This window comes from Plecotus auritus, assembly GCF_963455305.1.
Source record: "Plecotus auritus genome assembly, chromosome: 4".
NCBI lineage: Eukaryota > Metazoa > Chordata > Mammalia > Chiroptera > Vespertilionidae > Plecotus > Plecotus auritus.
Genome location: NC_137775.1, coordinates 173,956,578 through 173,969,502, shown reverse-complemented (window position 1 = coordinate 173,969,502; position 12,925 = coordinate 173,956,578). Strand labels below are relative to the sequence as shown.

At 39.6% G+C, this 12,925-nt stretch overlaps 1 protein-coding gene across 1 annotated transcript in view; it reads right to left on the bottom strand.

Moving 5' to 3' along the window:
• Positions 1 to 12,925, bottom strand: part of LRRC72 (leucine rich repeat containing 72) — a gene marked incomplete at its 5' end in the record, with an annotated part of 33,052 nt that overhangs the window by 9,757 nt on the left and 10,370 nt on the right. Inside the window, 3 exons of the mRNA XM_080665212.1 lie at positions 3,202 to 3,312; positions 4,561 to 4,642; positions 12,441 to 12,510. Coding sequence (XP_080521338.1) covers positions 3,202 to 3,312; positions 4,561 to 4,642; positions 12,441 to 12,510 — 263 coding nt within the window. The remainder of the gene's footprint in view (positions 1 to 3,201; positions 3,313 to 4,560; positions 4,643 to 12,440; positions 12,511 to 12,925) is intronic.

The following is a 12,925-nucleotide window of genomic DNA, read 5'->3' as shown; positions in this document are numbered from 1 at the left end:
GACGTGTGCCCTTGACACAGGCAGAGCCTGCTGTAGAAGGAGCATGGAGGTGGGAAGGGAAGAGGAAAATGGAGCTGGGGAAGGAGGGCGGGGAGAGGTAGACCGCCTGGAGAGAAGAGGTGGGGCCCTCCTGACTTAGCTAGGAAGTCAGGAATCCAGTTTCCAGGACCTCACACTCTGCTGCTGGTTTCAGGCCTCCCTGAAGCTCCCAGGCGTGGGTCTCCCGGGCCATCTTTTGGCACTTCTCCTCAGAAATGCCAGTGGAGGGTGCATGCTGAAATGGATTAGAGGTTTACCTCCAGGCCATCTTCTCACCCTCTGAAGAACTTGAACTTGAAGTGGAATAATAACAACACTTTAGCATTTTATATGGTTTTACAACTTGAAAAGACAAAAATTTTAAACATTTCAAAATACATGAACTTCTCGTAGTTAATGAGCTGAATCTAATCTGTGATCGCAAGTGAGGTTCATAGAAACTTAATCTGAGGACATTACTGCACAAATATAATTAGCAGTCTAGTAAATGCAAACATTTTTTCCCATATAATTTCTTGAATGAAAATGGGGCAAACGTTCAAAATGTGCATACTTGCTACCGAGAGTTTTTAAAAAATGCTTTTTATGTTTTAATTGGGCACAGCATTAAAATATGATTTTGAAATATGATTCCACTACAAGATTCTCAGTTGGAAAGATTATAGTTATAGAATTTGAATTCCATCACTATGATTTTGAGTAGAGGTCTCTTAAACTGTTGTGATAGGTAATGATATGGACATTATATTACCAGGTTGAGAAAAAGCCCTCCTTCACCACAATAAGGGCTGACACAGTTCAGTTTTCAACTACACACGGGCCAGGGGCTGGTGGAGGCCCCCTCATTCCTGGGGCCGGCACATCACCCTGTTGATTATGACCAGGGAAACCTTGATTGCTAACCTCCAAATTTTGTATTGTAAAATAAGTTTGCTTAAACTGAGTTCTTACCTTGAGCAAATTATCCAATTAGTTTTGAATCAAGCCCTTTCAACTCCAAGAAATACTTAGCTTGAGAGTTATAAAACTGCAAGTTCCATAAAGGTCCAGACAAGGTCTTTCCTGTTCACTTTTGTGTCCCCATCTAGCAGAGTGCCGCATTGTGATACATGATAAATATTTGTTGAATTATCACTTAACAAATGAATAAGTGATAAATATTTATTGAATGAATGAATGAATGAATGAATAAATAATAACGGGGAAAAATGAGGCATAATTGTAAGTTTCAGCATTTCTTAGTAGTTTGTTTAAAGCTACTAAAGTGGTGAAAAAAGCTGAGCTTTAAACAAACTACTAAGGATTTCTGTGAAGATTTGAATCAGAATATTCTAAGAAAGCATTTTCTCAACAGGAAAGACATTCAATATGTTATTATAATTATTATTATTTAAAATGTCAGTTATATTTTTAATTTATTTACTATTCAGTAGAATTTCTAGATTTGGCATCTTAACTCATTATCTAATTAACAAATCCACAATAAAGCAATTTTTGTTTTTGTTGCTACTTCAAAATAACATTGTCAAAAAATGCTTTTTAAAAAAATAGCTTTTACAGAAATAGATGAATCGTTGAAGCAATCCTGAGAAGTAGCTATTAGCCCGTTTTATAGAAAAGTGAAGATAAGTGAGAATTCTGAGTCTAGCATAACCAGTCTTTTTATTTTTCAAAATACATTTTATTGATTTTTTACAGAGAGGAATAGAGAGTTAGAAACATCGATGAGGGAGAAACATCAATCATCTGCCTCCTGCACACCCCCTACTGGGGATGTGCCCACAACCAAGGTACATGCCCTTGACTGGAATTGAACCTGGGACCTTTCAGTCCGCAGGCCGACGCTCTATCCACTGAGCCAAACCCATCAACCTGGGACCTTTCAGTCCGCAGGCCGACGCTCTATCCACTGAGCCAAACCCGTCATGGCTTTATAACCAGTCTTTTAAATACAAAAGCATTTGTTCAGCACAGAAGGGCCAGATAATTCAAACATGCAAGCAAATTCTAAGTCTTTCACAGACCTTCTCACATCAGAAAAGTAAGCATGAAATTGCCATGAACTTGGTGTAATATTAACATTTGGGTTTAAAGAATTTACTTATAAGCACATGAATCATTTCTCCTAAATACAGTACATGTAACTGAGTAACACTGAAAATATATGAAAACTTTAATCACTATTAATGTATTGATCTAATTAGAACCTCCACCATATCAGTTTATACGTATTCAAAATACTATCTCAGACAATTTTGAGAAATGAATAGAAAATAAATAGGAGAAAAGCAACATTCATTTCATGGCATTATTTTAAAAAGTTTCCAAATTCTAAAGTTTGAAAACTCATTCATTGTTCTGAGTGTCTTTTCCCTTAGCACATCTAGAACCATTTGGCCTGTATGGTGATTGTGTATGGGTTTATTTACCCTCCAATACTATAAGCTTATTGAGAATAGGAATTGTGCATTATTTATTTTTCCAATCTATTTCCTACTTATGCTTCCTTCCAATACTGAGGCCAATTTCTTGCTGGGTATGATTCAGTATTCATGAATGAAGTTTGCTGTTCACCCAGTTAAAGCTTAAATAAAAATTTGTTTTTTTGGGGGGGTGTCAGCTTTATGAATATAATTCATCCACTTTAAGTATACATAATTCATGTTTTTTAGTATACTCACAGAGCTGGGCAACCATCACCACAGCCAACTTTAGAACATGTTCATCATCACAAAAAGAAACCCCATACCCCTAGTTCTTTCGCTGTCACTCCCCAGCCCCCTCATCCCCCTGCCCTGGGAAAACACTGATCTATTTAAAAATAGTTCCCTGTTAGTATTGCTTTCTTGATAGATGGGCATGTCATGTGAATCGAATCATATAATATGTGCTAAAACTTACTTCTGAGCTAAAACCCAAACCACTGATTTAAATGTGTAAATCATCTTTTGTCACTTTCATTTGGCATGCCATATAATTCCACAAAATTTTTTTTTCTACCTAATGTTCTTTCCAAAACATATTTTTAAAAGGAAGAGATCTAGTCTTGTTTTCAGGAATATCTAAGTATTTTAGTTATTGATCTAATTTAAATAAGAATATTAAAAAAGTTCTGTGTTTTACTATTTTAACTTATAGCCATATAAAAGTGCAAATTAATACTTAGGGTCTTCAGATTTAGCATTCCCTTTAATTCCTTCACTGTTGCATCGATGTTTGTTAACTCATTGTGGTGCAGCAGGAGTATATGCAACGAAGGCAAATGGCGCAGGCCTGAAAAAAATTTTTACAGGATTTTAAATACGTTTAATGCCAACTAAACACACTAAAAGAATACATTACAACTGGTAAAAGAAAGAATTATTATCAATAATGTTGTGAATTACCATTGGAATAGAACAAGCATAAGAATTCAATTAATTGAGTATAACGTGGGAATGTAGAATGCATTTCTTTTCAGTGTTATTGTTTTATAGCTTTTTTTTCTATAGAAATGATTTATTTTGGTTTTATTTTAGAAGGGTTATTTTCTTTAATTTTCTTTTTTGTTTTGTTCTTTTTGCCAATGTTACCTAGGTTTATAATGCCAATCAAGGGAATACTCATTCAATTCAATATCTCTCCCCAAAGGTGAGAGGATTAGTCAAAGAACATATATGCATAATCCATGGACACAGACAACCTTGTGGTGATGGTCAGAGGGAAGGGGGCGTGGGTTGGGGCTGGATGGAGGGGGAACATGGGGGGAATGGGAACACCTATCATAGAGCCAACAATAAAAATAGAAAATTTGCATAACCGCCCAAAATATGTTCTTTACAGCATACAGAACCCAATATTCATATCATTTTTGTTGATTCTAAATTTTAAAATTTCCCACATTTTTAACATAAGTAAAAGTGGCTACACTTTGTGATAGCCACATCATACCTTAATTGGCAAACTTTTCTTTCTTCATGGGACATGATAGATATTAAAATTTGACATTTTGATTCTATTATATATAATATTAAAGAAAAATGTTTTGTGTTGTACCTCTTCATATTTCATGAACATAGTACATCATGTACTTTTATACCTGGTTTGAAATTGTCAGTTTAGAGATTATTGCACATATAAAATTAATTCATAATGAAAGAATTTGGCTGGTAAAAATGATAGCCAATAAAAACATTAAGACTATTTATAAAGTTGTTATATTTATAAATGCCCCCAAATATTGTTAAAATGTGTTTCCATGGTATCTAGTTTGTGTCCAACTGTGCAATAGAATAGCAAAATTTCTGTTAAAAATATTCATTTACCTTTTGAATATCAAGACACAAGACAAGATTGCATTAAAACTGTAATTAAAAGAACATTTCTTAAAATGAAATGTACATAATGTTAAAAAAATAATAGATTCCATCATATATTTTCAACAGTAATGTTAAAACAGATTTTTGCATGCTATTAACAATGGCAAAGTTAAAAGTTATTACTTAATTGAAAATTCAATCAATAGAGAAAATTTAGACATACCTTCTATTTCAATAATTGCATTGTTGTTTAGATACAATTCTGTCAGACAATAGTTTCTAGTTAGAAATGTTATTTCATGGAGCTGAAAATGAGAGTTAGAGAACAATTTACTTTCTACAATAATTATATATACACTAGAGGCCCAGTGCACGAAATTAGTGCACGGGGGTGTGTGTCCCTCAGCCCAGCCTGCACCCTCTCCAATCTGGGACCCCTTGAGGGATGTCCCACTGCCCTTTTAGGCCCTATCCAGGTAGGGACATCCCTCTCACAATCCAGGACTGCTGGCTCCCAACTGCTCACCTGCCTGCCTTCCTGATTGCCCCTAACCACTTCTGCCTGCCAGCCTGATCACCCCCTAACAACTCCCCTGCCAGCCTGATTGATGCCTAACTGCTCCCCTGCCAGCCTGTTTGCCCCTAACTGCCCTCCCCTGCAGGCCTGGTCACCCCTAACTGCCTTCCCCTAAGGCCTGGTCACCCCTAACTACTCTCCCCTGCAGGCCTGGTCCCTCCCAACTGCCCTCCCCTGCTGGCCATCTTGTGGTGGCCATCTTGTGTCCACATGGGGGCAGTCATCTTTGACCACATGGGGGCAGCCAGCTTGTGTGTTGGAGTGATGGTCAATTTGCATATTATTCTTTCATTAGATAGGATTAGGTAGGATAGAGGCCTGGTGCTCGGGTGGGGGCCAGCTGGTTTGCCCTGAAGGGTGTCCTGGATCAGGGTGGGGGTTCCCTTGGGGCATGAGGCAGCCTGAGCAAGGGGCCTGTGGTGGTTTGCAGGCTGGCCACGCCCCCCAGCAACCCAAGAGGAGGCCCTGGTATCTGGGATTTATTTATCTTCTATAATTGAAACTTTGTAGCCTTGAGTGGAGGCCTGGGCCCGCCTGAAAGCTTGGCTTCCTCCATCGCCGGGGGCAACTCAAGCCTCCTGCTCTCTCCAGCTCCATGACTGCTGCCATTTTTGTTGGGATTTATTTATCTTCTATAATTGAAACTTTGTAGCCTTGAGTGGAGGCCTGGGCCCTCCAGGGCAGGCAGAAAGCTTGGCTTCCTTCATTGCCAGGGAAACCCAAGCCTCCTGCTCTCTCCCTCACCACAGCCATCTTGGTTGGGTTAATTTGCATACTCACTCCTGATTGGCTGATGGGTGTGGCTTGTTGGTGTAGCAGAGGTATGGTCAATTTGCATATTACTCTTTTATTAGATAGGATATACATATACATATAAAATTATAGTAAGACTAAAGGCCCGGTGCCTGGCTAGCAATCAGGGCCAATCGGGGCCTTCTGGCCGCTGGCTGGGGCTTTCCTTTGTTCCACGCCACCCCTGGTGGTCAGCGCATGTCATAGCGAGCGATTGAACTCCCAAAAGGACATTTTGCATATTAGGCTTTTATCTATATAGATCATGGAAATTAGATGTTTGCTGTTATTTTTAATTATTTGTGACCTTTGGTCTGGGCTATAAATTTACATCTGGATTGTCTTTGAGGACAGTGTGGTAAAAAGGATATTTTTAGAGAACTTAATATAAAGCCCTCTTACCATATCTCAACCAAACTCCCTTGCATGGTTTCCAAAGCTTCTGTAAAAGGGCCTATCTAGACAGTTTGCTCTAAATCATTTCGCACACATTCTGCCCCATTCAGACTCATTGGGTCTGGAAAGTATAGATATTTGGAGTGCTGGTATTAAGGTAGTGCTTATTTTAAATGGGTTGGCTAGAGTAAACCTCAAAGAGGAGGTAATATTTGAACAAACTCTTTTTTTTTTTTAAATATATTTTTATTGATATTTTACAGAGAGGAAGGGGAAGGGATAGAGAGCTAGAAACATCGATGAGAGAGAAACATCCATCAGCTGCCTCCTGCACACCTCCCACCGGGGATGTGCTCGCAACCAAGGTATATGCCCTTGACCAGAATCGAACCCGGGACCCTTCAGTCCGCAGGCCGACGCTCTATCCACTGAGCCAAACCGGTTTCGGCTAAACTCTTTTTTAAAATATGTTTTTATTGATTTCAGAGAGAGGAGGGGAGAGAGAGAGAGAGGGATAGAAACATCAATGAGAGAGAATCATTGATCGGCTGCCTCCTGCTGGGATGGAGTCCGTTACCCAGGCATATGCTCTGAGTAGGAATTGAACCGTGACCTCAGTGCTCAACCACTGAGCCACACTGGCCGGGCTTGAACAAACTCTTGATGAAGGGGCATGTAAGAGGAGCACCTGGGGTCTAGCCAGTGCATAGGCCAGGGTGCCTGGTGTGGCTGGATCAGAGTGAGCCAGGAAGTGAAGGTGAGGAATGAGGTCAGATGTCATCAGGGGTCTACTTGTGTGGGGCCTTGAGGGTTAGTGTAAGAAGTTGGCTGAAACTAACAGGAAATCATTGGAGGTTTGGAGCAGAGGAGTGACATGTTTTGACTTAGGTTTCTATAGATCACTATGTCTACTGAATTGGGTGATTCTCAGGGGAGGGCAATCTCTCCCCAAGGGGTATTTGTCAATGTCTAGAAATATTTTAAGTTGTCACTTCTGGGAAGTCTTCTAGCATGTAGCAGGTAGAGGCCAGTGATGCTACTAAATATTCAAAAATACACAGAACAGCCCCCACAATCAAGAATCATCCAGTTCAAAAAGTCAGTGGCACCAAGGTTAAAACTTAGGAGCAAAGAACTATAGATCAGTGATTAAACAACATGATAAAATTCTGAAAAATTCTATAATCATGTGGTATTTAAAAGCGTCTATTACTATATATTTGAATAATGAAATTACATTATTTCCTAAATTTACATAAAACTAAGTATTAGTTGGGGAGAATTTTAACAATATACACAATTACATAGGAGAAAAAAAAGAAAAATTGCAATACATTTCCAAGATTCCTAAAATTATTTTCATGGTTTTCCTATCCAGTTAATTAAAAAAAAGGTCATGTGTAGCTTGGTTTACTGTATGTACAATATTTAAAAATACAATCTATACTTTAAAAATATATTACAACTATTTAATCCAGTATAAACAGACTTTTATTCTCATGTTTTCCCCTCTTTATTCCATGTTACTAAAATTTTTGTATAAGCTCTTTTCCAAAAATAGAGTACATTCCTGAGATAAATCATTTTTAAGAATAACCAAATATATAGTGCACATATCTATGAATTTCACAACCATGCATTGAGATCTTATTTAGGTTATTTACCTTGACTTACTTTTTTGAGGAGGTTTTAAGTATTTGGCAAAATGTGATTCTTTTAACAAAGTTGACATGAGGGATATAATTAATGTTGCCCTGAGGTAACAGAAACACACAAGAACCCAAATTATATGGAATGCATGCTAGTTTGTTTTATTCTTTTACAGGTCTTACACTCTACCATGGGATTTGTGCTGCTCTAAATTATTTTTTTGAACAAGGTAGGGTATGTACAAATAAATAATTAAAATATGTGTACCCAAACCTGATTAAAGGAACCAACTAAAATTCATGATACAAAGCTCAGAAAGCTATCTGAAAATGAGTACTGCTATTGAAAGATTTCTTTGAAAATATTTAAAACAGCACATTAAAAATAAGTATTTCAATTTTAAAATTGTGGTTTACTAGTCTTTAACACCAATATTCCTTCCTAAAACACATAAGTTTCTGCTCACTAGCAAATTTTCAATATGTACTAAATGTCTGGGAGATGAGAAATGACGTATCATCATGGCGTAGACGAATGAGCTCAGGATCTTTTTAAAGGCAATTTTGTTTACTTCAGTCTAGTCATCCTCTAGTCAGCTTGCGTGGAAAACGTTATTATAAATAAGTACTTCAATTATTTTTCAGATAATGAAGTTTATAAACGATGACTTTGCTAGCAGAGGCATTTTCATTTAAATTTAGTTTGTAAACTTTGTCAACTGGTTTTTGCTACAGGAAAGAAACTCGGATTCCACTTTGGACAGCTGCATGGTAAGGCATCATGCAGGTTTTTCTGTTTGTTTGCCTTTTTAATCAAAAGCTTATTCTAATCTGAGCCAAATGAAACTACCAAAGTACTGCTGGTTCTTCCAGAAATAGAAAAACACTAGCATTGTGCTAGCAATATTACAGGCTTATTATTAAATAGCTGAAAAGATTTTTGAGGTAATGAACCAGAACACAACTTAATTGCAGTATAAAAGACAAATAAATCACTTAGATCAATTGTCTGAGCAGACTCAACTTCTTATGAAAAGTTGGAAGGGATAAACTGTGGACCGAAAATTGCCTCACTCAGGCCAGCTAGAAGATGGGCCATGGAAGGGAGTCTTGAGAAGGCCTGAGTGCAGCTGTCTCTCACTTATCAAACCAGGCGAGGTTAGAAAAATGTGACCCATAAAGGGAGGAGGAGCAGCTAGTGAATATCTATGCGTTGTGAGGGGAAAACCAGCCCGCAGACAGCATAATGAAGGAACCAGTGTCGCCTGAGCAAACCTAGGAAAGCTGGGGCATTGGAGGTCCTTAGAAACAACCTGTTCCTATTTAGTTTGCTAGCCCAGGGTCAGACCAGAAGTGTTTATCATCCACTAGATACTAGGGGAGAAGTATTCACCTTTCTAGTATGCAGGGCTCCAAACATAGCAGGCTACAGTCGTTGCCTCCCAAGACACTGCTTTCTCTCATTCCACTCCACGCAGTTTGCAAATGCAATGTCCCCACCAGCCACTCCCTCTGCACGTCCTGTTTTTATCACTAGAGCAGGTACCATCACACTTATTGTTATACTAGAGGCCTGGCCCATGAAATCGTGCACAGTACAGTCCCTAGGCCTAGCCTTTGATCAGGACCATCTTCCCCGGCTGCCGGCAGCCAGCCTCACCCCCCGCTGCCACCCACCTGGGTTCCCAGTTTGCCATTGGGCAATGGAAGCCTGAGAGCCGGGAGGGGGGACCGAGAGGTCGGCTGGTCCCGCCCGCTCGTGGCCCCACTTCTGCCGCAGGTTGGCCTCTGTGTGTGGGGCGACCAGCGGGGTGGGGGCCTTGGCCTGGCACCTCCCGCATCCCCCGCCACCCACCCTGGTTCCCCATTTGCCATCCAGGGATCAGAGCCTGCTGGCCAGGGTGGGGAGGTGATGGGGGCGGGGAGAGACCAAGAGGTGGTCAGTGTACCTCATAGTGACTGGTTGAGCGGTCATTCTGGTTGTTCTGCCATTATGGTTGCTGGGCTTTTATTATATAGGATTCTATCAATGGCCTAATGCAAGTACAGAATAAGCTGTACCAGATAGGATGCTACTGGCTCCAAGTAACTCCTAAATGCAACTCATAATGGTATTAAATTAGAACATGTATTTATGTCACACACCAAGAAGTCTAGAGCTTGTGAGAGCCTAGTCTTAGTCTCTCAATGATTCTCTGGGCCCTGCTTTTCTCTCAATGTTGGATCTGTTCTCAAGTTAGCAGGATGATTCCTGGCTTCAGATCCAGGCAAGAAAATATCCAGAGGAAACAAAGGTCCTCTGAGGAAGTACTATCATAGCTAAAATGCCCATTAGAGTTTTGGATGTTGAAAAAGGTTTTAATTTTTCATGAAGTGTGGTAACTTAGCAACCAGTAAGCTATTGATCAATAAGAAGACTCACAACAGCTTATTTACTTCCCACAATCACTTAAAACTTATTTTGGGTATGCTCTCCTTTCAAAGTGTTATGTGGGCTAAATAAGCATTTTTTTTTTAAATATTTTCAATTGATTTTAGAGAGAGAGGAAGGGAGAGGGAGAGAGAGGTAGAAACATCAATGAGAGAGAAACATGAGAAAGAAACATCCATCATTTGCCTCCTGCATGCCCCCTGCTGGGTATCGAGCCTGCAACCTAGGCATGTCCCCTGACTGGGAGTCGAACCTGTGACCTCCTGGTGCATGGGTCTACAAACAAAGTTAACTGATGGTAATTTTGGAAATCATATAGCTAGTTTGTTGAACATAAAGAATCAAGTACAAGAAATGAATACTGCCTATTGTTACATCCCTTCCCTGCCAATCCCCCTTCAAAAACAAAAGAAAGTAAATTAGTTGACAGTATACACAGTCCCTTCCTATGTACATAACGTATCTGCCAGTCAACTGTCTGAACATTCAATGAATGGTTGGAAGTGGGATGGTGTCCACTACCGAAACGCAAAAAAAATTACAAAATCCCTAATCACCTCTCTCTTTAGACCTATTGCCAACATCTGTCCATGCTCTTTCCTTTAAAACTGAACACCACAAGGAGCACACATGAGAAACAAAGATGAGTCACTTTGCCATGCCTTGTGATTTCCATCTTTTTCTCATCAGAGGTCACCCACTGTGACCCAGGATAGTTTTTGGCAGAGTGCTGTAAAGCGTTTTGAACTTGTATGTCCTTAAGTGCAAGTACTTTCCATTTCAGTCGTTAGCTGGCTGGGTCTCAAAGCTATTTGTGTTTGTTCTTCCAGAAATCATTTCAAGCTTATGAGACTCGTGCTTACACTTAATACTAGAAGCTCTTTCATTTTCCATTTAGTTGATTTTAAAAAAGACTGGAAATGCAATGTGATATTGAAATACTTTCATAAACATGGCTGCTTCAAGATTCAATGTGAGTCTGGACTACTGCTTGATAAGCACACTATTGCTGAAAACTCAAGAAACCTTTTTTTATTCAGCTGGCATTTGAAAGTCTAAGTTCAAAATGCTAAGATGGTGTAATGGATTTACAATGAGTAAAATAAAAGCTGCTGGGAACCCAAATTTTTGAAAGTTGAGAATAACCAACTTACTGACCAGCTAACTGTAATGATTGGGTCTGCATTTTGGTTCAGTCTTGCTTTTTGACTTGGAGATGGCTTACAGCACCCCCAGGCTCCCACTGTAGGGAAGGTGGTGGCCTCCTAAATGCTAGCCTCTAAGAGAAGATATAGGGGCCACACTCAGTGACCTTGAAGGGTGTCCCTGCAGGTGGGGACACGATAGCTTAGTGCTTAGCACTTACTGAGGAGGCTAGATCAGCATGGGTAGCAACCGGGAGGTAACCCACCCCTTAGCCTCTGATAGCAGGACAAAGGTGTGTGAGCCCTGGGGATTGCATGGGAGACCGTTGTAGGAATATTGATCTGGGGCACTTTACAAGAGATCCTGCTCAAGAGGGTGCTTTGTCAAGGCCAGGAGACCTTCAGTTGTAAGTACCACTGGGATAGAGGCGAGGGGCGGTCAGAAGTGGCCAGCAGAGAGGAATTACAGTTGGAGTAACCTAGTAGGGAAGCTCCTGAATAACCCATCAAGAGAAAAAGCTCTTTTTTTTTATTTTTAGTACCAGAGGGTGCAAATCAAATAACGTTCTCCCTTGCCTTTCCTCTGCCTCCACATCTCCCTATTCCTAGAGATTCCATACCAAACCTAGAGAAGACTGGGGTGAAGGTGAGAAGGACTGAAAACCCACTACACCTCCTTAAGCTGATAAAGAAGGCAGGTGGCACTCTGCCATCAGGCTTAGCTGGATATGGGAGGGAAGGTGAGGGGCTATCTCATTTATGAGTGAAGATCAAGAGTTGATTAATATATTCTCCTAGACATTCTTATTTCCCAACTGTGGCTATAATGCAAATGAACTGTAAGATTTCTGATGACATAGGAGAGGTGAGGAAAGCCCTGGGACTGGAAGGAATAGTCTCCTCTGAGCAGCTTTGACAGGACGTGGAGACACAAGCAGTTGTGGTGAAAGAACCTCTTGCAAACTGCTATTCAATAGGCATACATATATGCATATAAACTGTCTCACCTAAGTTTAAGTTCGGTATAGAAAATAATACTTCTAAAAATTAGCTCTATGAAAACATGATAGTAACGTAATTACCGAGACATTTAAAGATAAAATATAATGTTACCTTGTTATGATGTAGCCATAAGTATTTTAATTTTCTAAACCTAGAAAGATCAATAACATCTGTCAGCTCCCTGAAAAAGAAAAAGAAAGTAAATATTAGCAATGATTAGTTCAGTTGTATTAGGTAAGGCAGGATATATAGTATGACTTTGGAGTAACTGAATAAACGTCTTTGTCCTTTCAAAATTGTTGGCACTTAGATGTTAATTTCCAAACTTCCATTTTTAATACTTCATTCATTTAGATTAAGATTTTGTTAGTCAGTTAAAACAAATACTTAAAGGGGAGCATTTTATCACCTTAGTAGAAATTTATACCTCATTACAATTTAATTTATTTGAATCTCAATTTTAATAAAATATTTTACTGGGGAGAGGGGAGAGGGATAAAAGGGCAGAAGACACTGAACTCACAGGTAAATGTGGGAAATGCCATTAGCTCCTGCTTCAACACTGTCTGCGGGCTTCTTACTTTGGGTTTGTCCAG